General features: G+C 42.4%; 1 protein-coding gene across 1 annotated transcript in view; it reads right to left on the bottom strand.

Moving 5' to 3' along the window:
• The window catches only part of unc5a (unc-5 netrin receptor A), a 312917-nt gene that overhangs the window by 94843 nt on the left and 191882 nt on the right, over positions 1–26192 (bottom strand). Inside the window, exons 9-10 of the mRNA XM_068043091.1 lie at positions 20244–20331; positions 16865–17033 (exon numbers count right to left, since the gene is read on the bottom strand). Coding sequence (XP_067899192.1) covers positions 16865–17033; positions 20244–20331 — 257 coding nt within the window. The remainder of the gene's footprint in view (positions 1–16864; positions 17034–20243; positions 20332–26192) is intronic.

The raw sequence follows: 26192 nt of genomic DNA, 5'->3' as shown, positions 1-26192 counted from the left end.
CACACACAGTTCCGGTTTTGGACAGTGCCAGATGCCATTTTGGGTGGTCATTAGTGCAGGGACTGTGTGCTGAAGTATGCCGAGTAGGCAGATTGTGAAGTCAGTCTGAGGAGGGATGTAGTTGCACTGGAGGCAGTTCAGAGGAGGCTCACTAGATTGATTCCAGAGATGAGGGGTTTGTCTTATGAAGAGAGATTGAGCAGTTTAGGCCTTTACACTCTAGGTTTAGAAGAATGAGAGGAGATCTAATTGAGGTATATAAGATGATTAAGGGGATTGACAAGAGAGAAGGAAGTGCATCAGTGAATGTAGTGCAATGTGTTTGGGTGATGTGCCTGTCATAGTTAAATAGCTGTGTCATGGTCTTGTAGTTTTTTTTCCGCAATATGTGGTTTACCTTTAAGGCTTGCAAGGGATCAGTATTAATTTAAGAACCAGCAATTACTACCTCTCAAAATTCTAAAACATCAAGCCAAAACAGAGATCTCTGGTAATTTCAACTGAAGAAAGGGAAGTTAGACTGTGACAATCTTTTATCCCTCAGAAACTCTAAAGTCAGCTTGATTCTATTGAAAGTGATTGGAAGTCGTTAATTGTTGAAATTCGCTGGAGAAGGAAAGCATCACCTGCTGCTCAAGTTAGACTATGGACTGTTCTACTGTGGAAGAACCTTTTTCCTCATCGGATGGCTGTGAGGACTTCAAGAAAAATTAAAGGACTCTAATTTTTTCTATTTTAAATGTTTTTATATTTTCATCGTGTAAGCATTTAGTTTTTCTAATTAAATAGTTAATTTGTTGATTTAAAGACACCTGATTTGGTTAGCCTCATTCGGGGGTTAATAGATGGTACAATTTGGCTGGGTCTTTCTTTAATTTGGAAAGTTTAAATGATTTGCTAGCCGATCTGTGGAGCGATGGAATTGAATTAACAGTGCATTGGTCCCACCACAATCAGAATCGTATATTTTGATTGGGGCTTTGACTGGAGCGGTCGGTCATAACAGCTGACATGTGTGCAAGCGTTGAAATGTGGCTGTGAGACTTGCATCAGTGTTAAGTATGTGATGGTGAGGGGATGCTATGAATGTTAGGTATAAACCATGGTTGATAGATATAGTTGACAGGTGTGAAGGGGTGGTGGCGAATTGAGCAATGTGTGGCTAGTGGTTCATTTGTAAGGATAGGGCATTTGAAGGTGCATTCACTGACATTGGCCACTTGTGTGAGGTCATTGAACGTCTTGCAGCACTGCATCCAGGTCCTCAAAGCTAGACTGCTGGTGTTGACTGTGATGGCTATCTGTTCCATTGCTTTTGCAGCATTTGTCAGGAGAGCCTTCTGGTCTTCTGTGGATAGGGGACGTCTGTCCTTCCGACAACCCCCTGCACCAAGGCCTCCTGCGCTGCATTGAAGAATCTTGTATCACACTTTCTGCCCTTAAGTGCAATTTTTCAGCGTTCTTCCTGCTCAGACACTCTTACCCAGTCACTTCCGGTACCTGCTCCAGTCAAAATGCACTCTACAGCCATGATAATAAGCAGACAGCACAAAGATGTTTTTGTGCTGTCTGCATCAGAAGCAACGGTATTGGTTAATGGTGCATCACAATCCCTCACCCTTTTTCAGGCCTTATCGAATATCGCAGTGCTAGAATTTCTATGTGGTACTAGTTTCCAGCACAATTTGCCCAAAATTGGCCATTCCAGTGCAAATGATCGAGGAACTTAGAGCATAAATTAAATCCAGAGCAAATCACGTTTCTGCAATGTTTTGTGTTAGTTTAAAAAAATGGTGCTGGATGTCTGCCCTTCCCACAAAACTGGCCATGCTCCGAGATCAAATTAATCACCATGGTGAGTTTGTGCCAACTGTGTTGTTTGCAAGCTTTCAAAGAGGCTCTTAAGATTTTTTTCGGTACAAGGACACGAATAGATACTTTTATAATATTTTAAACATTGCTTTTATTTTACAAAGAAACTGACTACTGTACACCAATGTAATTAGTAAATGGGTCTATTTCTTTTCAAGTCCCTTTCAATTATTTAAAACCAGGTTACTCACAGGTGGTTAATTAGATACTCTGATTAAAATATGTTTTTTTGTGGTAAGCCTATTTTCAGCTGTACTAATCAAACAGTACCAGGTTATCACTCATACATTACTCAAGGAATGTTTTTTTAATGCAAATTTAAAAAAGAAAAAATCTTTCTAAAATGCTGCCCAGTGCTGGTGTATGAGCGATTTTATGCTCAGCTATATGCAAATAAGTTTGAATGGACCCTTGAGCAAAAAAAACACTTTCCAAAACTAGCTCAATTCGAGCACAATTTGCACCCAAAACAAAAACTCCTGACTGCAATGTATGGACCATTGCACTCTGATCAGTGGATTAAAAAATACTGGAGAAAATATTTTTTTAAATGATTTTTAGCATAGCAACTGCAGCCTACCAAAAACAATAGACCTTGAATAAATATTTGCATTTGTGTTCCCAATGCCAATACTACATCTGTTCAGCATATGTTTGTAACTGGTAGTTGACTAATATTTGTTTCATAATACACGTACAGCAGGCAGATCAACTAAGATGTAACTTAGTGTGTGGTACATAATGGCACTCTTGGGCATTAGTGCCACAGGTTTCTTTCTTTTGGAGTTGCTGTGGGATCATTGCTTTCAATAGATAGTGCACACCAGTGTTCTCTCTAAGGTGTGTGGCCACACCTGAAAGTTCCTTCACAGGCTGCATACAAGTCAGCCCCAATAAGTTAACGCACGTGCTTGGCTGCAGCAAAAAAGAAATTAAAAGGCTCGCACACTTAAACAAATCGGCAGCGCACTACAAAAAAAATTAGAGGGTACTTTGATGCTCGCTTTCACTTGAGCAAGGGCATGACATTATATAGAACTGCCACTGATTTGAGTCTGTTTGCACTTTCCGTCAACATCACACTGTTTTGTGTACTCATATCTGGGGCTGGAATTTAGAATTTGTTTTGGGGGTGAGCTGAAGATCGCGTTCCTGGAAAGCGTCTCTGGATTCTGACACCTCCAGAATACAAAGTCATTTTCAAAGTGACATCGGTTGGGAGTGTTGGGGGGAGTGGGGGGGGTGGCGAAGCGGGGGATGGAGAGGGAGCCAGAAACTCGTACGTTCCTAATTAAGTGGTTGGTTCAGCTCATTGATGAGCTCATTGACAGGATTCAGGGGAGCAGTTTTAAATTCTCCATTGGCAGGCATGGGGAAAATGCAATCTCTGGGACAATACGAGGTGCAGCTGTTGTGAACACAGTGGGGAGCCATAAGGGCTATTGTACAGACTGTTCAACATAGTTAAGAGGCTCAAACAGTGGCAGCGTTGCATTTGTGAGCAGTGAATGGTAGGAATATTGAGAGGGACATGAGGCTGATGGCATCACTTGGGCAGCTGGGGTTAGTGGGGGAAGCCCGAGTGAATGAAAGAGCATCAGCTGAGACTGCTGATATGGGAACAGGCTACTCTGACATTGGACCGAGTAGTGATGAGGAGCTTTAGCAGATGCATCTGCCTGGCCTAGAGCAGGTCAGAGGAGCACAGCAAGGGCATGAAAGGGGAAGAAGGCACCACCCAAGGCATCAGGTCTACTGTCCAAAAGTCAGCTATCTGCAAATGACAGAATGCCAGTGCTGCAGGAGGCTGGATCTATCCAGGCAAATGGTCTCTGATCTACAACGATCTGAGGCCTTGATGCCCTCATGGCAGTCCCTGACCTGTAGCCATCAAGGTCACAGTGGCACTGAATTTTTATGCATGCGGATCCTTCCAGGGATCAGCTGCAGGCCGAGATGGCATCTTGCAGTCGGCAGCTCAGCATGCCATTCGGCAGGTCATGGATGTCCTGTTCAGAGCGTGGGGAAATGCATCCGTTTTGACCATGATGGGCCTATACAGGTTTGCTGCCATTGATGGATTCCCTCAGGTCCAGGGGGTCATAGATTACACTCATGTAGCTATCAAGTTACCAACACAACAGCCAGCCAGATACCTGAACAGAAAGGATTACTACTCATTGAATGTCCAGCTGGTCTGTGACTGTATGAAGTGCATCTTGCAGGTCTGTGCTTGGCTCCCGAGCAGCTGACATGATTCCTTTATTCTTCGAGAGTCCCAGTTGACATGCATCTGCAGGCCAACATGCAGTTTCAGGAGTGGGCTGGTGGAGGGGGGTGGGTGGGTGGTGGGGTCGTAAAATTGAGTGGGAGTCAGGGGTTGCTGTTCCCCATGCCTTCCCTCTCCCGCTACAAATTTACGAGGGGCAGCAGTGGCGGCGAGAAACTGCCCACCCACCCCAGGCCAATCAAGGCCCTTAAGTAACAAATTAACTGCCACGTAAGGGCCTCCTCCCACTGCCGCTGGTATTTTACCAGCGGCCGGTGGGCAGCTGAGGTCCCCCAGGGGGCTGCCCAGTAAAACCTGGCAGCCTCATTGTGGGCTGCGGGGGCCCTCCTGATGGGCTCCATGATGCAACACTCCCCCCACCCTCCAGACCGATCCCCCCTTGCTTCACTGGGGCCCAGCTGATTGTCGCCAGCGAGGTCCCACAAATTTATCTTTTATTTTGGGCCGGAGTCCTTCTTGCTGCAGAGGCCACTGCTTCCGGTAACATTGTTAGGACTGACAGCTGCCAGCCTGCTGATTGGCCTGCAGCTCTTGGAGGTGGGACTTCCTGCCTCAGAGGGACGGAAGTCCTGCCCAAAGCCAATTAAAGGCCTGGGCCACAGAAATTCCTGCCATGGGTTCCAGGTCAGGCAGAGGCTGGCTTGGCCCTGACTTTTTGGCTGTGGGTGGGGCCTCCCACACAACTTAAAATTCCAGTCCATAGGCTTCTGCTGAGGTAAAGGGTTATCTCCTGAAGAGATGGCTCCTGACAGCCGTTTGCTTTCCAGACATGGATGGAGAGAAGCACTACATCTACTAACATGGACCTGCACCGAACAGACCATTGATATTTTGAAGATCCACTTCAGTTGCCTTGACTGGTTGGTGCTGCTCTCCTGTATGAACCAGCCAGAGTGTCTCACATTATGGTCATCTGCTGCATGCTGAACAACATGACAATAGAAAGAGGCCTGGAGCTGGATGAAGAGGAGGACCTTGAATGCCACTCTTCCTTAGAGGAGGACGGGGAGGAGAAAGGAGAGGAGGATGAAGGGTCTGTTGCAGAAATGCCTGGTGCTCAGGCTTTGAAAAGAGACATAGAAACATAGAAAATAGGAGGAGTAGACCAATCGGCCCTTCAAGCCTGCTCCGCCATTCATTATGATCATGGCTGATCATCTAACTCATTAATCTGTTTCCGCTTTCCCCCCATATCCTTTGATCCCTTTTGCCCCAAGAGCGACATCTAACTCCTTGAAAACATACAATGTTCTGGCCTCAACTGCTTTCTGTCGTAATGAATTCCACAAGCTCACCACACTCTGGGTGAAGAAATTTCTCCTCATCTCAGTCCTGAAAGGTTTACCCCGTATCCTTAGACTATGACCCCTGGTTCTGGACTCTCCCACCATCGGGAATATCCTTCCTGCTCTACCCTGTAAGTCATGTTAGAATTTTACAGGTTTCTATGAGATCCCCCTTCACTCTTCTGAACTCCAGGGAATATAATCCTAACTGAGTCAATCTCTCCTCATAAGTCAGTCCTGCCATCCAAGGAATCAGTCTGGTAAACCTTCGCTACACTCCCTCTATAGCAAGAACATCCTTCCTCAGATAAGGAGACCAAAACTGCACACAATATTCCAGGTGTGACCTCACCAAGGCCCTGTATAATTGCAGCGAGACATCCCTGCTCCTGCACTCGAATCCTCTCGCTATGAAGGCCAACATACCATTTGCCCTTTTTACTGCATGTTGCACCTGCATGCTTACCTTCAGTGACTGGTGTACACGAACACCCAGTTCTCGTTGTATATTCCCTTCTGTCAGTTTATAGCCATTCAGATAATAATCTGCCTTCCTGTTTTTGCTACCAAAGTGGTTAACCTCACATTTATCCACATTATACTGCATCTGCCATGCATTTGTCCACTCACTCAACTTGTACAAATCACCCTGAAGCCTCTCTGCATCCTCCTCACAACTTACCCTCCCACCCAGTTTTGTGTCATCTGCAAATATGGAGATATTACATTTAGTTCCCTCATCTAAATCATTAATATATATTGTGACTAGCTGGGGTCCTAGCACTGATCCCTGCGCTACACCACTAGTCACTGCCTGCCATTTGGAAAAAGACCCCTTTATTCCCACTTTTTGCTTCCTGTCTGCCAACCAATTTTCTATCCATCACAATACACTACCCCCAATCCCATGTGCTTTAATTTTACACGCTAACCTCTTATGTGGGACTTTGTCGAAAACCTTCTGAAAGTCCAAATAAACCACATCCACTGGCTCCCCCTCATCAACTCTACTAGTTACATCCTCAAAGAATTCTAGTAGATTTGTCAAGCATAATTTCCCTTTCGTAAATCCATGCTGACTCTGCCCGATTCTACCACTGTTCTCCAAGTGCACTGCTATAAAATCTTTAATAATGGACTCTAGAATTTTCCCCACTTCCGACGTCAGGCTGACTGGTCTATAATTCCCTGTTTTCTCTCTACCTCCCTTTTTAAATAGTGGGGTTACATTAGCTACCCTCCAATCTGTAGGAACTGTTCCAGAGTCTATAGAATCTTGAAAGATGATCACCAATACATCCACTATTTCTAGGGCCACTTCCTTAAGTACTCTGGGATGTAGATTATCAGGCCCTGGGGATTTATCCGCCTTCAATCCCAAAAATTTCCCCAACACCATTTCTCTACTAATACTGATTTCCTTCAGTTCCTCCCTCTCACTAAACCCTGTGTTCCCCAACATTTCTGGTATGTTCTTTGTGTCCTCCTTTTTGAAGACAGAACCAAAGTATGTATTTAGTTGGTCAGCCATTTCTTTGTTCCCCATTATAAATTCCCCTGTTTCTGATTGTAAGACATTTGTCTTCACCAATCTTTTTCTCTTCACATACCAATAGAAACTTTTACAGTCAGTTTTAATGTTCCCCGCAAGCTTACTCTCATACTCTATTTTCCCCTTCTTAATCAATCCCTTGGTCCTTCTTTGATGAATTTTAAACTGCTCCCAATCCTCAGGTCTGTTCTTTTTTCTGGCAAATTTGTATGCCTCTTCCTTGGATCTAATGCTTTCTCTAATTTTGCTTGCAAGCTATGGTTTGGCTACCTTTTCCGTTTTACTTTTGCGCCAGACAGGAATAAACAATTGTTGCAGTTCATCCATGCGCTCTTTGTATGTTTGCCATTGCCTATCCACTGTCATCCCTTTAAGTAACGTTCCCCAATCCATCATAGCCAACTCGCGCCTCATACCTTCGTAGTTTCCTTTATTATGATTCAGGACCCTAGTCTCAGAATCAACTACGTCACTCTCCATCTTGATGAATAATTCTATCATATTATGGTCGCTCATCCTCAATGGGTCTCGCACCACTAGATTGTCAATTATTCCTCTCTCATTACACAATCCCTAGTCTAGGATGGCCTGTTCTCTAGTTGCTTCCTCAATGTATTGGTCCAGAAAACCATCCCGTATACACTCCATGAATTCCTCTTCGACAATATTGTGACTAATTTGATTTGCCCAATCTATATGCAGATGAAAGTCACCCATAATTACAGATGTTCCTTTATCGCATGCGTCTCTAATTTCCTGTTTAATGCCATTCCCAACATCACCACAACAGTTTGGGGGTCTATATACAACCCCCACTAACATTTTTTGCCCCTTAGTGTTTCTCAGCTCTACCCATACAGATTCCACATGGTCAGAGGTAATATCCTTCCTCATTATTGCGTTAATTTCCTCTTTAACCAGCAATGCAATTCCACTGCCTTTTACTTCTTGTCAGTCCTTCCTAAATACTGAATACCCCTGGATATTCATTTCCCATCCCTGGTCACCCTGCAGCCATTTCTCCGTAATCCCGACTATATCTTACTCGTTTACATCTATTTGCGTGATTAATTCATCCACTTTATTGTGTATGCTCTGCGCGTTAAGGCACAAAGCCTTAAGGCTTGTCTTTTTAACATTACCTGTCCCCTTCCCATTATTTTTCACCATGGCCCTGTTTGATTCTGGCCCTTGATTTCTCTGCCTATCACTTTTCTTATTCCCCTTACTTTCTTTTGTTCTTGTCCTTGATCCCCTTCCTCTGACTCCTTGCAAAGATTCCCACCCCCCTGCCATTTTAGTTTAAATCCTCCCCAACCACTCTCGCAAATACTCCCCCGAGGGCATCAGTCCCGGTCCTGCCCAGGTATAACCCGTCCAGTTTTTACTGGTCCCACCTCTCCCAGAACTGGTCCCAATGTCCCAAGAATCTAAAACCCTCCCCCTCACACCATCTCTTCAGCCACATATTCATCCGATATATCCTGCTATTTCTAATCTGACTAGCACGTGGTACTGGTAGTAATCCTGAGATCACTACCTTTGAGGTCCTACTTTTCAACTTACTTCCTAACTCCCTATATTCTGCTTTTAGGACCTCATCCTTTTTTTTTACCTACGTCGTTTGTACCAGTGTGTAGCACGACCACTGGCTGTACACCCTCCCCATTCAGAATGTCCTGTAACCGCTCTGAGACATCCTTGACCCGAGCACCAGGGCGGCAACAAACCATCCTGGAATCTTGTTTGCGGCCACAGCAACGCCTATCTAAACCCTTACAATTGAATCCCCTATAACTATTGCATTTCCACATGTTTTACTCCTCCCCTGTACAGCAGAGCCAACCATGGTGCAACGAATTGGGCTGTTGCTGCTTTCCCCTGAGAGGCCATTCCCCCCAACAGTATCCAAAGCAATAGCTATCCCAGGGCTGTCCCAGGGCTCATGGCAGTCAGCAGGCTAGTGTGGTGGCAAAGGCCATGCTTATTCAGCAATGTTTCACCTGAGCACCTCTCAACCCTTATGATAGGTGACTCCATAACTAACCTTCCAGCATAGAGAACAATCATCCCACAATCACCCATATCTGTGGAGTCCCATTGGCACCCGCGACCATTGAGAATGGGGCCTCCACTTCTTCAACATCACTGAGCATGGAAACCCTGCAAACCTAGGTAGCCCCCTGACCGCCCCTAAATTCCATCCCCCTTTTGACATGATGCATTCATAACACACAAATCTGATTGAGAACATAGCAATTATTATTTTCATAAAAGTAAATCAGCACACAGATTGAGAATAGAGCACCCAGGTGACCCATAAAGTGAAACTAACAGTGTGGTGCTGTTGAGAGAAGATAGTTGATTTGGGATCAACTGACCTTTTTTTTTAAGGAACTAGACTGTTTTCTGTTGTCAAAGAAAGAAGGACGAGAGGTACAGCAAAAGAATATTTCTTGATTTATTTCCTTCAAGGAGGTTGGCATTAAACATCAAGTTCCAAATACTAAACGAGTGACAGTGGCTCTGGCAGGAGAAAGATAGCAAGCATCCATGGTTGAATAATTACTGATGGACTCACAGGAGCACACTGGATGACTTTTACCCACTAATACAAAAGCAAAATACTGCAGCTGCTGGAAATCTTTGTAATTTTCTATTGTTGTGAACTGGGCTGCAAGTGGTGCTCTCCCTGAGGCAGAGGATGAGGTGGAGGCAGTCTGCTACCTACTCTCTGCCTCTGGCAGACATGCCTGTGGTTTCCGTTCTTGACTTGGAGGTGTCCGTGGGGGCTCCTCCAAAGCATGCTGCACCTGCGTCACTGCAGAGGCCACCTCTGTCACAGGGTCTTGTGGCATAGATGGTTCCTGAGTCCGAGGGGACGAGGGGCTGAGGGATGATGCTGGTGCCCCTGAGGGGTGGCCTCCTCATCAGCCTCTTTAACTGCTTCAGCCCTTTCATGGTGTCCTTGATGCTGGATGAGGCCACCGACTGGGATGCAGCTGGCATCCACTCCGAGCATCTCAGCACCATCAGTGACACTGAACGGTCAATGCTGCAGACAGTCTCAATCTTCTGTGCATATCAGCACACTGCTGCTGCACCTACTCAGAGTGTTGCTGCATATGGCTGCCCAAAATGTTGCCCAATTTCTCATTGGAGGAGCTTATGCACTCAAAACCAAGTCACTACTGAGCAGATGCACTGCATGGACTCCTCCATTGCTTACCCATGGCTTTGCAAAGCCTCAGGGATCTCTGACAATCAGGAACCTATCTGCTTCTGATTCTCCAGAAAGACCCTACTTGTTTTGTGACACCCAAGGCCCAGCATCTTTCCCCAGTGGACCATCGCTGTGTCTATCCTCCGTCCTTCGGAGGGATTTCCCACAGCTGACTCTGCCTCACGCTGCCCTTCCTGCTCACACGTGATATGAGGTTCATCCAGTGCTCCCCATTCTAAACTACTTTGCGGCCCAACCGAGATGAGTGTATCTGCATTGGTGGAAGGTGCGGAGAAATGATGTGATGGTTCTGGCTCCATTAAGTCTTCCTCTGCCGAGGAGGGCAGCGATGATTGTGCTTGGGCACTCTTCTCCCCTCTGCAACTGACTGTGTGAGAAACACAAAAAAGTGGTTATGAGTACTCGGCCTACTCAGTAGATGCTCCATCAAAACCAACTCCATAGATGACAGCAGTTGAAGAGTGAAAGCATGCATTGGGCAGGAGTCCCCTCTATGCCCCTCATCTCAGGATCGAGCCAACAGAGAAGTATGGGGCTGTTTGTGGACACCTGCTGATGTCAGCGCTGGCCCTTTCAGTCCCCTGTGGATCCATCACTTCAGCGAGCGGCAAGCCAGCCATTGCTGCCGCTTACCTTTTCAAACAGCCCTCATTTTTTAAGTCTCACTTCCATGCCAGTCCAGGCATCGCTAATGGAATGCCACTCTCACCCTCTGGTCAATTCAGCCATTTGCATATAAAAATAGTGCTGACATGGCATGGTGTTGGCATCCGAAAATTACCAGACATCAGGTTCCCAACATCAGAATGAAAATCCAGCCCCTTATTTTCTTAATTAAAAACAGTGAACACAGGAAGATTGGTCCTATAATTTGTTAAAGTAGAATTGGTCACTCATAATGTAAATATTTGGCTGCAACACACCTAAGGAGTTGACATTTTTGCAAATGTTTTGAATTTATTGAGATATTTCTTTGTGTTATGCGGCAAGAACCATTCCGTAAGTAAGCGCTTGCTCCTGACACACAAAACCTGCACTTACATCATACCTTTAAGGTGGACAAATGTATCAAGGAGCTTCACAGAGAAAATTAATACTGAGCCAAAGACAGATGGATTAGAAAGAAATGCCCAAAAGCTTGGTCAAAGTGATGGATTTCAAGGAGGGTCCTAAAGGGGGAAAGGGAGATGGTTAGGTAGAATAGTTCAGGAAGGGAATTGCAGAGAATAGGACCAAGTTGGAACATTGACATTACCTTCAAAGGCAGAGCAAAGGGAGTGTTAAGCTACAGAGAGAGAAATGGACAGTACAGGAACGGGTGGGGTGGTGGTGGTTGCAGCACTGGAGAAATTACTGACATAGGGAGGATGAGAATTTTAAATATAAGCCATAGAAGTACCAGGAACAAACATAGATTAGTGCAGTCAGATATGGTGAGTGAATGTTGCAATATAGGATGAAGGATGAGTGACCAATCAGGAGAGCACTGGAATACTGGAGGTGACAAAAGCACGAGTGAAGATTTAAGCAGCACAAGAGGTAAATCGGTGATAGAGGAAATGGAACAAGGCAGTCTTTGTGACAGGGAAGATAGGGATGAACAGACATAAATAAGTCTGATTTAGCCCAGATGATAGCTGGGGTCAGGATGTAGCCTGTGGTGACAAATTAGCATTTGTGGAGTGGGCCAAAGAAGATGGGAGAGATATTGAACCCCATGCACCAGTTCTTTGACACAAAATGGGGCCAAAATGCATCAATTTCATGGTACTGCCCCCAGTGCCCCAAGAGCACCTGAAATACATCTGATCCTAAATTGGGATAGACGATTATCCAGATGCCCATGGCGGCCAACTAAACATGTGGTAGCCATTTACATATGTAAATAAAGAGATCTAACACAAGTGTTTGGAATCATCTCCTAAGTTGGATGACATGGCACAGAGCTTGATATGGAACTAGAAGGAGCAGGAAGGGTCCTTCAGGATCCAAAGGACTCCTAAGGGCCACAGCTGGCTTCCTTCCTGTTGTCCTTCACTCTCCCCTGAGATTTACTGAGGGCCAGTGCCAACGAGGCAAGCAGCTTGAAATTGATTCTCTTAAAATGGGTGCAGCATCTGTTAGTGCAACAGTTGCCTGCAGCTTACCTAAATTATTTAATAAGGTCCAAGGTCCAATATAGGATGCTCATCAGGCTTCTAGGTTCAAGCACACACTATCCATGTGCCATTATGTGCCTGAAAATGGCCCATGTCCAATTTTTACCCCAAATACAAGCAGAACAAATGGAGTGGAGAGGTTAAAAGAGGTTGTAGAAAGGTAGAATTGGGTGTCATGTTTTCTAAAATGCAAAAGCCATGTGGTATAGGTAGAATAAATTCATCCCACAACCAATAGATTGAGTCAAAGCTCCGGAACCCTACTATAGTCGTGCATAGTTGTGAACAATTTATCAAACAACAGAGCAGGAGGCTCCATGAACATCCCCATCTTTGACAATGGCAGACCCCAGCATATGAGTGCAACCGTCTTCAGTCAGAAGTCCCAGTATATGTGAAGTCCCCACCATCACAGATGCCAGTCTTTAACCAGTTGAATTCAATCCATGACATACAGAAACAGCTGAGCGCACTAGAAACAGCACAGGCTATGGGCTCTGATATCATCTTGACTGCAGTACTGAAGACTTGTACTCCAGAAATCACCATGTCCAAGATACAGCGACAACACTGGCATCTATCCAACTAGATGGATATTGCCCAGGTGTGTCCTGTCAAAAAAAAGCAGGCCAAATCCAACCTGGCCAATTACTGCTCTAGCAGCCTACTTCCAATCATCAGCAAAGTCATAGAAGGGGTTATCATAGTCATAGAAGGTGCTATTAAGTGCCACCTACTAATAACCTGCTCAGCAATGTTGCTGATGCTGAGTATGAGTGAAATTTATATCAAAGTCTCAATGACGGCCTCTAACCCTGACATTTGACTGTTTATGAGGTGCTCGCTTGCCAACAATGAGAGCGCACATGTCTCTTGAAACAACAGAGTTTAAATATCTGCCAGCTGGAGTGTGGTGCAAGTGGGAGGTAAGTATTGTATCCCTCTGTTATCCATGTGCATGTCCCATTCTTGTCAGGAACTGGGTAGGAGCAGGGTGTTAAAATTAGGACCTTATTGAAATGCAAGGGTTAATTTTATGAAACTTACCCCTAGCAGAGCCTTGCCAACCTGGAGCATCCTGATATGTGTTCTTGGCGTGCAAGCTTCTGTACGAGGATAATACAGTGCCTTACAAAGGTATATAATGATGTTGTAGTTTAATGTGACTCTGACGATCAGAGATCAGAACTTATTTTAAGATTGTTCCGAGATTATTATCCCAAATCTTCCCCTTCCCACATCGTTTATCAAGTCAAAACAAAAGTTAACATGTTTTCCATCAGTTTTCTCACTCTCCTTACCTGAGGGACAATTATATCTGCAAAATGATGTTACAGCATTTAACTCCTGTGAACAAATGATCAGCTCAATTCAACTTAAATGTGTTTGAGTCTTAATTTAACCTAAATTAGCTCAACACCAGATCCTTCACATGGAATCATAGAATGATAAAGAGCACAGCATGAGACAATTTAGCCCATTGTGCTTACGCTAGGTCTTTGCTATAGCTATCCAGTTATTCCTAGTCCCCTGCTCTTTCCCCATATCCCTATCAATTTTTCCGACCGCTCAAAATAAAATTAAGCAATATGACAACATTAATCTAGCCCTGGAGGCAGAAAACTGTAGGGAATTGTTTCAGATTTCTAGCATTTCAGTCTTTTGTTTGTTATTTACTTTGAATTCGGCATGATTTACCCATTATGTACGTATGAGAACAAGATAATAGAGGATATATCTTTACCACATCACTTCACAGAATCAGCATTGTTTGTGCACTTCACCTATAATTATGAACAAAATTTAAGAAAGACATTGGGCTGTTAATTTTTTTTCTTTCTCGGTTTGTTTTAATGGCAGCAAGCAGAATTGTTGATTGATTCAGTTTTCCTCTGAGTGAGTTCAGTCTCCAGCACCTCATTAGGCTTTTTGGCAGAAAAAAATGGCTAATGAGGTTCTTGCCTGCAATACTGCTCATTTCCCACCTCTCAAGTGGTTTTACAGCCACTTAACTAGTCAAGTAGTATGCAAGAAAATTAATCCAACCCTGGAGACAGGAAACTGTAGGAAATTCAAAACAGCAGTTAGATTATGGAACCTAAATCACTGACATGACTATTTCCAGAACCTGAAAAACAGATTTATGGATACGAACATTAGGAATGGGTGTCAGCCACTTGGCCCGTCGAGTCTGCTCTGCCATTCATGGCTGATCCTATGTCATTAGAATCAAAGTATTTACTTTTATATGAATAATCAAACTCTGTTTTGAAATCAGAAACAAAGACTAAACTAGAAAGTTTTGAATAGAACTTGTGGGAAACACACAACAGGTCAGTCAGCATCTGTGAAGAGGACAGAGAAGTTAATGCTTCAAACGTAGATATATCAGATATTCCAATGAAGGGTCTATAACTGAAATGTTAACTTTACTCTTTGCAGATGCTGAATGTCCTGCTAGGATTTCCAGCAGCTGCAGTTTCTTGCCTCTTGCTTAAAAAGTTTCAAAATTTGTGCCCACTGTCTGCTTCTGTAATGTTACTGAAAATTATATTTAAATTAACTTGTTGTTTAGTTGTTTTGTACTTGTAACAATTTCTTTCAACACTCAAACTTTGGGGGCCATGTGGGAGTGTGAAATAAACAGCTGAACACCTCATTGGAACTTTTCAACAGCTTTTGTGCCCTTAAGCTGAGGGTTGATAAGACAACTTAAACAACATTGAGCCCAGTGCAACCAGCTATTTAAAACCTGATGGTAATTGGTGGGGTGGGTGCTTAGTCTTTAGTGGAGCTTGTGCTCCTGTGAAGACGTCTCCTGTCAATGACAGCACTGAATCAGTTAATCTAACAATTACAGCTAAGCCATGTTTAACAGGTACTGTGTCAAAGGGTTTATCTGCTTCCCTTCTCTAATTAATTCCAGCTCAACTGATGAGCTATTTCATACTTTGCTGTTTTAGTTTCCCCCAACAGAAAACTGCCACATCTTTCTTTGAAAGCTGATTAACAAGGCCCCAAGGTAATAGTGGATTTGTTACCAACTTTGCTTCCTTTTTGGGAGCAGAAAATGACTTGTACAGAAAAGCTAAAATTGCAGCTTTTCTCCTATTTTTAACATCTATCTGTGCTGTTGTTGGAGTTAATTTTTGTGCTCGGTTTTCAATTGTTACTCAATAAAAGAGTGAGATTATTGATCACTACATGTCTTAAAATCTTTTGGGGAAAGTTGTGTTGGCTTAATAAACTATGCAGTGCAGGTGCATTGCATCAACTGACTTGATAACTGAGCTTTGTATTTATTCCCATTCACAAATAAGATAGGAAAATTATGGAAAAATGTCACTAATACAAACATTGAAGCAGAAAATAATAAATCCAATCTTTTCATAGTATGTTAATAATAGACTAATTTTGGAGTTCAACTTCAAGGATAATTTATAAATGACAGTGATCGATAGACAAATTGAAGGCTCAATTTTCTTAAAAACTCAACTAATTTGGTAACACTCTGCAGGGAAGGGAACCTGCCACCTTTACCCAATCTATTCTACATGTGACCCCCTGTGTCACACTATGTGGTTGATCCTAAATCCTCATGTGACAAGTTTTACAAAAATATGTACATACGCATTTGGAGCAGGAGTAGGCCATTCAGTCCTTTAAGCCTGCTCCGCCATTTGATAAGATCATGGCTGATCTGATTGTGGCCTCAACTTGACTTTCCTGTCTACCCCCGTACCCTTTGACTCCCTTGTCAATCAAGAATCTATCTAATTCAGCCTTAAAAATATTCAACGACCCTGCCTCCACTGCTCTCTGGGGAAGAGAATTCCACAAACTAACAACCTTCTAAGAGAAAAAAAATTCTCCTCATCTCCATCTTAAATGGGAGACCCCTTATTTATAAATTGTGTCCCCTGGTTATACTCTCTTCCATGAGGGGAAACATCCTCTCAGCAACAACTATTGCCATGCCCAGAATCACCTAAATCTCAAAAACAAATAAAACACTCATCATATTGTAATAACTCCTTCAAATGCAGGCATTTATTTATTGTTAAAAATCGAGCATTTGGCATGCATTTTCTGTTCACAAATCTTACTTCCTAATGTCATTGTTTTTGGATATGCTTTTCTGTCACTGGTTAACATTGTAAATTACTATGCCAATATTTTCCATTCAATATTAGTATGTCAACTGCTGTGATGTAGCTGTAGGCTGTAACCATTAGGTGGATCTATGGAACTAGTTTCTGAAGTGTCTCCTGAAACTCCAATGCTATCTTCTCTATACACCCAAACCTTCATATTCATCAACTGGTCATGAGCAATTTATTAGTTATTTAGTATCTTTTTTCATAGTATTTTAAGATTGATAGTTTCATTTACAGGACAAATATCTTACATGAGGATGTAACTGGTTTTTTTCTGAAACATACCAAACTTTCTTTTTTTTACCTCCCAGTTTCCTTGAGGCGATTGTTTCTTCAGCCTTATGGACCAGTTCTCCAGATTTCCTTCTGCGCAGTGCTGAATGCTAAGAATGACTGGCCCAGTTAGCAGGACACCTGGAGGCCCACAGCTTACAACTGGACTGAGGAGGGTCTGGCACCCTGCTAGAGGTAACCTCAATTATCAAAATGGTAAAAATTTAATGAGCAATGCATAATAAACAATGCAGAAAATGTATTATTCAGTTCTTTGCTATTGTTTAATCTTACAGTTTAGCTTGAAACATACTTTTAATAGAACATCACTTAATTCATCACTTCATTCAAACAATATTATTATGAGAAGGTTGCCATTCTCTTTATGGGTTAAGATATTAGAAACACTTTATCTGATTTAACTGTGCAAGTACTGTGTTAGCTTTTTTGCCCCCAAGATTCCAAGAATATTTTGAACTAACATTTTATTTTGGTTCCCTGTAGATCAAAAATTCTACTTTGTAATTTTCAGGATTTATAACTTTTTTGAAAAACAAATATTATATGACACCTCAACCCTCAAATTCTATGAGGGAAGGAATTAATACAAGGGACCAACCATCCAATTTTGTCTTCCTTAATGAGCAAACCTTTTTCTCAGCTTGATAGCTAGAACTAGCTAGCACAACTCAGATCAGGTACTTACTAATTGATGAGCCGTAACTGTGAGCCTGTGTCATTCTCATGGCACATTGATGCTTTCTCATTCTACTTCTTAGTAAGTTAATGTTTTCAAACATCATTAATAACGATCTTGTACCAAATACAATAAAACTAATCTAGAGCCGAATATGTTATGATATGGTGATTTAAAATAAACGCTGAGGTAACTGTTGCTTTTGGATAAGCAACTCTGGGAAAAGACACTGATGCGCTTTATCAAATGAGTAAACTGGGATAAGTTCAAGTTAAATTGTAAATTTGATATTAATGGTTAATAAATGCTGCTTGTCATAATTAGTAAGTCTAAGCATGCATTTATAGCAACACTAAATTTGCAATAACATTCTAGAATCAAGTTTTGACCAGACTCCAATAAGAAGTGCAGCAAAAAAACCCTGAGAAGCAAGTCTTAAATGGCTTGAGTTTCAAATTGTAATTGAGCAAAATTCAATTACAATGTAAAAGTCTCGATCGCTTTTATAAATAATTCTGAGTTAATCTAAATGTATTGAGATCTTCCTAGTTATGTAATCATTTTTTTAAAAAATGTGAACAGCCAGGAGTTGAGTTCTGCCCATATCTTTTACTAAGAGCTCTCTTTGGGCAGAAATATTCCAGCTAGGGAATATGTTACCAGACTGGAACCAATATTGACGCAACCAGTCTCAATTGTTGGCTGCAAGATAGGTGAACCCTTGTATGTTAAATAAAATAAGATAGTGGCTGAAATTCCACAGGGGTTCTGTCAATCTCTAAGTGTAATTCTGACAGGAGACTGGCACAACTCCCAGGAAAACACTGAGGGACCTGGTTTTGCTGGGTCTCTATTGTTTCCAGGTGTTACAAGGTAAATGGCAGTCATGGGACAGAGTCAGGGCTGGGACTCCCCAATTTGGAAGTTCCAACTCCTGGACTTGTCATAATGGTGACAGCTGGTACGTCAAGTAAGTGGAGCTGTACCAACCTCCACAAGGGCGTATGTAGCTCCACGGAGGAGAGGGATGATGTAGAAGCTGGTGGAGCCCTGAAGAATTAAGCATTTTCTTTTTGTAAAGAATTGGTTAGGATTCGCAACCTGAGCAAAGACCATTACTGAGGTCTGGTGGGTAGAAGCCTGACCCCTATCCAAGTTAGGGATGTGGGGAGTGTGCCGAAGATTCCAACAGGTAGTGGAAAGTGGGGAGATAAGTCTGTAGTGCTACTTGCATATGTCTCACCCATACTAATGAGATGCTTCCCCCTGATGCAGCAGCTCTTGCAGGATCAACCTTGGAGGCTACCACCAAACTTGATTCCATCATAAGTGACTGGATTGTAACCCAAGAGATTTTAGGTCCTGCGCATATTTGGTAAACAAGAATATAGTAAATGTAGGGAGAGATTTTCTTTCTGATGGCAGTTGAAGATAGCTTGGATAGAAGTCATTAAAAAAAACTGCATGTGGTAGATCATCTGTCCAATTTTCTGCCCGTTTAAATTTGTAAATTAGAAGATCATTGGTTTTGAGTTTGGTGAAAATAGAGAAATGCTGTTGAAGCTATTCATCTTGCACTCAAATTTTTGGGATACATTACCCTTCCAGGGTAATTTGAGGCAGACAGGGCACTTTTCAAGGCCAAAAAAGATGGCCTTCGGCCCATTCATAAGGTTGCATGATATACAACGAGAAATTATCTGATCAAGGTAGCCATTGTCATGCAGGATGTCATTTGAGCAACAGGTAAAGCCAGCTGTTTCATGCTGCTGCTATGCAGTAGCAACACATGTGGTGTTCACCATTAACAGAATGCTGCCATCAAACCAAAACGATGTCCTGCATATTACACAAATGAGTAATGTGATATATAAATTTCAATGCCAGTGTGATGCTAGGTATATAGGCTGTATTTCCCAAAGACTGGTGGATTGTATCAAACAAGATGTCCCTTCTGCTGTTCACAATGGGCAAGGTACAGGCCGTATCCAACCAGCCCGTGCTTGCAAAATTCAAAACACAGCGTCCAACATTAGCTGTAATTCCACGATTGGACAACATTTGCTAAATAATCCACAGTGTGCTAAGAATTACACTGACATCAAGCTAAGATTGTCAGTAGGGCTGTCGGTGTGGCGCATTTGCGTGTACTGGAAGCTACATATATTAATACACTGGGCCCTGTTCTTTGCAGACAGAAAGAATATGTACACACATTGCGCCTGTTTCAGCTAAACAAAATAAGTGACAGCCATTCGTTGGTTCATTCCTTAGAGCAATGCCTTGCCCAATCAGAGTCAAGCTGCCTGGTTTAAATTTCAAACAAAGCTTGGCAGTTAACTGTCAGTCACCGTAAACTGGTGCATTCTCCATGGCAACGCCTCTACCAATCAGAGGTCACTTGCCAACCAATCAGCACTCTCTTCTCATGCAGTATAAGTTGTTGTTTTCCCTTACATTGGTTATTTTTGTGAATTGTCTTGATGAGTGCAAGATGAAAAGCTTTGACAACATGTCTCTATTTTCAGCAATACTCAAGTTCTGTACTGCTAAATGACTATCATTGATTTTCTTCTTGGCATTCAGTCCAGATGTAAAATGATCAAACTTCTGTTACTTGGCATAGTAGTGACAAACAAACAAACTTATTGGTTATATAGACAGAAATAGAAAGAGAACTATAGCACGATTTAAGGTGGGGATTGCTACATACCTCACATCCTCTTTTTTGTGAACAGTAAGATATAGTTCATAGATCTTGCCTCGAGGAATGGCTTCTGGTGGAATGAGTAAACTAATTCCTGTAAATGAAGCAGGAACTTTAGAGTTTGTCTCTTGCCACTTCAATGTCAATTAATGTTTGCAGAATAAAATGTATAAACAGCACTGAGTTCTCTGGTTGGAAAAATTTTACATAACCATTTAGCTCTCCACATCTTGATGCATTATCCGGTTCTTGGTATTTTGCCATCTACTGATGTCAGTTATTTTCACACAACTCCCTTCAGTTTACAGATACGGACGGTGCTGAATTCTCAACAGCTGTTAATGCAGCTCACTTCATTCTCTCCCTCTGCTTAAATGAATGCCTGTGGGTTTCTATATATCGTGACAGAGGAGAATTCACAAAATTCATATAATGATGACGAAACCAACTTAAGAGACATGAAGCACTGGGCACTGCATTCAAAAGGCCATAAATTCCTGGGAGCAGGTCCTGAGGACTGGAGGGGGCAAAATGGGACATGTAGCTGTCCTTTGGTTGCACCCTGATCAAATCAAATTCAGGATTTTACATGCAAGCAACAGTGCAGAGGCGGGGTGGGGATGGCAGACAGAGGAGAAACACTGGGGTAGCTTGGCACAACGCAATCGGGTCAAATGGAAAGGGCTGTAGTTTCAAATTTGCCACTTTTCCAACTCTGCAATTGGTTGTTACAGAGCAAGTGACCTTTTAAGTATTGTTGGATCCACTTCTACCTGAATCAAATCCTGACATGCTACAATACCAGCTTGATCTGGTCAGTTTAAATAAGGCTATGGTAGCATACTGGTTATGTTACCAGACGAGTAATTCGGAGTCTTGGACTAATAATCCAGAGACAAGTGTTCAAATCTCACCACAGCTATCTTAGTAATGGTGACCATGAAACTACTGGATTGTTATACAAACCTATCTGGTTCACTTTATGCCCTTTAGTGAAGCAAACCTACCATCCTTACCCGGTCTGGCCTATATGGGATGCCAGATCCACAGGACAGTAGTTGATTCTTAACTGCCCTCTGAAATGGCCTCGCAAGTCATTCAGTTATCACCACCAATTTCTCAAATGTAATTAGGGATAGCCTTGCCAGTGACACCCACATCCTGTAAATGAATAAATAAAACTTTTGATGATGTCCACTTGGAATAAGGTGAATGCAAATCTTTCTGCCTTCAGAGGGGGAAATGGTGGCATAGTGGAAATGTCACTGACCAATAATCCAGAGGCCCAGGCCAATTCCCTAAGGACATGGGTTCATATCCCACCACGGCAGCTGGTGGAATTTAAATTCAATTAAATAATAAAAAAATCTTCAATTGAAAGCTAGTCTCAGTAATAGTGCCATAAAATTATCAATTCACTAATGTCCTTTAGAGGAGGAAATCTGCCATCCTTACCCAGCCTGGCCTACATGTGACTCCAGACCCACAGCAATATGGTTGACTTTGAAATGGCCTAGTAAGCCATTCAGTTGTCAAGAGCAATTAGGGATGGGCAATAAATGCTGACCTTGCCAGTGACACCCACATCCCATGAAAGAATTAGAAAAAAGATGGCTATGAAAGTGGGTCTCACTACTAATTCCTGTACAGCCCAACCAGATAATGGCAGTGTTGTGTCAGATGTATTCTATTAATGGACCACTGGGCTTCTTTTCCATGCAATATTTTACTTCATAATTTAAATTATAGGGCCAATCTCACAATCTTCAGAACCTATAATAGTATAGCACATCTGACACTGGCTCTCAACATTAGGTAGTGCTGAGGCCTTCTAAACACCTGATCCTTAATGTACATCATAATATGACTCACAAATGTCTGTGGCACTTAAAACCTGCACATCTGTGCAGTAGGTTCAGTCAGTCCAATGTTTACTTAAATTATGAGATGCTCCCAGAACACATTTGGAGTGCCTGAATAGCACTGCAGATGTTCAGTGCCAATTTAGAATGGGCACTGCATGGAACACCTTTTCTTTAGTTGCATTCTTACTATTAGAGGTGCATTGCCGTTTCTCTAATTTTTGGGGAGCTGTTTGCCAGTCACTGCTACTGTCCTTTATTGTTATTGTGGGTGAAATGAAGTTAGTGAAGTGTATTGCAGCCTTACTGATAGATGGTTAAAACTGTGGTTCATGTATTGTCTGTGTTTGTTTCCCCAGGCAATATCACTGTATGTTGCTTTCAGACGAGCTATGAGTATTACTCTGTCAACATGGGGAGGAGAATCACAGCAGGTACCAGGATGGGTACATTTTCAAGAAGATCAATGAAGACCTTTTCTTATAACAGCCATGTATATAAACCCAAACTGTCATAATTGGAAATGTCAGATGAAACCTGTCTATAGGCACTACAGCTCCTCAAAAACACCATCACTTTGTACTTTCTTACAGACAGACCACTTCAACAAGGACAGGTCTTTTAATTGCAGTGAGGTAAACTCAGCCTTGATCTTTTATGCAACAGAATTGTTGTACCAAACAACAGGAGATATCTGCCAAATAAACTAACCTGCAGTGCACATGCATCATGCAGGTCGCAAATGCCATATTTGCCTCACTCTCAATTCATCAACTTCCATATGGGAAACTCCTGGCAACACCAAGGGAGCCCTTCACTTTTACTCCTTTAAAGGACAGGGCATTATTAATGGAATGCATGTGACCATACAGAACATAGCCAAATGCCATAGAACGATAGAAGTTCACAGCACAGAAGGAGGCTATTCAGCCCATCACATCTGTAATGACTCTTTGCTACAGTGTCCAAAAACTAATTCATTCTCCTGCTTTCTCCCCATAGCCCTGTGTATTCATCTGCTTTGATGTTTATCTATTCTTCCTTTGATGCAACTATCCTCTTTAGCAAAGCTATTCTCCAGTAACTCTCTACATGACAACTTTTCTCCTAACCTCTCCTGCCACTGTCTTCATGACAATTTTAAAATAATGACCCCTCTCACTGATTTACTAACATCATCCCTTCTAATCATCACTTCTAATGCTCCCTAGTCCTCGACTCCCTAACCAGCAGAAATAATTTCTCTCTATCAACCCTATCCGTTCTCCTAAATATCTTGAAACCTTCGATCAAATCACCCCTTAACCTTCTAAATTTCAGAGAATGCCACCCTAGTTTGTGCAATCTCTCCTCATAATTTAACCACTGGAATCCAGGTATCATTCTGATAAATCTATGCTGCACTCCCTATAAGGCCAATATATCCTTCCTAAAGTGTGGTGCCCAGGACTACTCACAGTACTCCAGGTGTGATCTAACCAGGGCTTTGTACAGCTGCAGCATAAATTCTACCCCTTTGTATTTTAGTCTCCTAGACATAAAAGCCAGTATTCCATTCACCTTTTTGATTATTTTCTGTACCTGTTCAGGTACATAGATCATTAAAATGTCTTGAATCCCCCAATTCACTCTGGACCTCCACTGTATCGAGCTTTTCCACATTAGAAAGTATTCTGTTCTATCCTTTTAGGTCCAAAATGGATGACACCACATTTGCCTACATTGGTATCCATTTGCCACAGTTTTGCCCATTCACTTATCTATGATAAAAGCAAAATACTGCGGATACTGGAAATATGAAATAAAAAATACTCAGCAGGTCTGGCCTGAAACTGACCTGAAACGTTAACTCTGCTTCTCTCTCCATAGATGCCGTTAGACCTGCTGAGTATTTCCAGCATTTCTTGTTTTTATTTCACTTAATCTATGAATTTTATTTGTAATGTAACGATTCCATCTACACTCCTTATAATTCCTCCGATCTTTGTGTTGGCAGCAAATTTGGAAATGTGGTTTTCTAGCCCATCGTCTAAGTCATTAATAAATATGGTGAATAGTTGAGGCCCCAGCACAGATGCTTGTGGCAGACCGCTAGTCACATTCTTTCAATTAGAATATCTGCCCTTTATCCCTACTCTCTGTTTCCTGCTGCACAGCCAATTTCCTAACCAGATCAATAATTTGCCTTCAATACCATAAGTTTCAACTTTAGCTAACTGTGTCTTATGAGGGACTTCATCAAATGCCTTCTGGAAATCGATATAAAGAACATCCATTGACATTCTTTTGTCCACTACTTTAGACACCTCTTCAAAAAATTCAATCAAATTCGTCAGGCATGACCTACCCTTTACAAATCCATGCTGGCTCTCTTGGATCATCTGAAATTTTCAACATGTTCAGTCACCCTATCCTTAATTATAGACTCCAGTAATTTCCAGACAATAGATGTTAGGTTAACTGGTCTATAATTTCCTTGTTTCCCTGTCTCACATTTCTTAAATAGCGGAGTGTGATGCCCAATTTTCCAACCTAAAGGAATGGTTCCTGAATCGAGAGAATTTTGGAAGATTATGGTTAGGTCAATGGAACTTCAATACATCAGTAAAATACTGCAGTAAAATTGTGCAGGGTATAACAAGGATGGCTGATCAGATCCCATCAGTTTCTTGCTGGGTAGGTTAGTTTAACATTCTTCCTCTCCCTCCACCATTGGGTTTTAAATTTTGAGTATTTATGGTGATTGATTTTATAGATAAAGGGAATACAGTCAATATAGTATATATGTATTTTCAGATGGTGTTCAATAAGGTTTTCACTGTAGATATTACAAAACAATTCAAGCATGTAAGTGAAAATGTAGTAGTATGGACAGAAAGTTGGGTGTTGGACAAGAAACAAACAGTTAAGGTTAATGGCTTGTCATGCCAACTTGCTCTGTTGAATGATAATTTTCTTTAATCCACTGCCTGGAGATTTGAATTTATATTTTTTGAAGAAATTTAAAAAAGATAAAAAAGATGACTTTGCTAACAGCTTAGGATGGCCATCTAATTTGCAATACTGTATCCGACATTGCAAGGCCGGTGAGGAGGGACTCAAAATGTCTGCTCATTTCCAGCAAGAACCAAGACCCAGGAAGTTTAAGGGAACTACCTATTCTTTTCAGCAAGAAGAGAAATAGTGCTACCCATGTTTGAATGACAGGGTTACAGTCATGTGAAAAGCCCCTCCCCATCTGTGGTTTTAAGTTTGTGTTTTTCTGCGGCAGCAAGGAGAAGCCATTGGACTCTGACACAAATAGACCCAAGAACCAATTATAGCCTTGGTTCAAACATGGACAAATGGCCTGAACTCAAGAGGTGAGATGAGAGTGACTGCCCTTGACATCAAGGCAGCATTTGACAGAGTATGGCATCAAGGAGCCCTATCAAAACTGAGGTCAATGGGAATCAGGGGGAAAACCCTCTGCTGGCTGAAGTCATACCGAGCACAAAGGAAGATGGTTGTGGTTGTTGGAGGTCAAGCATCTGAGCTCCAGGACATCACTGAAGGAGTTCCTCAGGGTAGTGTCCTAGGCCCAACCGTCTTCAGCTGCTTCATCAATGACCTTCCTTCAATCATAAGGTCAGAAGTGGGATGTTCGCTGATGATTGCACAATGTTCAGCACCATTCATGACTCCTCAGATACTGAAGCAGTCTGTGTAGAAATGCAGCAAGACCTGGACAATATCCAGGCTTGGGCTGATAAGTGGCAAGTAACATTCGCGCCACACAAGTGCCAGGCAATGACCATCTCCAACAAGAGAGAATCTAACCATCTCCCCTTGACATTCAATGGCATTACCATCGCTGAATCCCCCACTATCAACATCCTAGGGGCTACCATTGACCAGAAACTGAACTGGAGTAGCCATATAAATACCGTGGCTACAAGAGAAGGTCAGAGGCTAGGAATCCTGCGGCGAGTAACTCACCTCCTGACTCCCCAAAGCCTGTCCACAAGGCACAAGTCAGGAGTGTGATGGAATGCTCTCCACTTGCCTGGATGGGTGCAGCTCCAACAACACTCACAAAGCTCGACACCATCCA

Source organism: Heterodontus francisci, chromosome 12 (assembly GCF_036365525.1).
Source record: "Heterodontus francisci isolate sHetFra1 chromosome 12, sHetFra1.hap1, whole genome shotgun sequence".
In the NCBI taxonomy this organism is placed as follows: domain Eukaryota; kingdom Metazoa; phylum Chordata; class Chondrichthyes; order Heterodontiformes; family Heterodontidae; genus Heterodontus; species Heterodontus francisci.
This window is presented reverse-complemented; position numbering and strand designations above follow the sequence as displayed.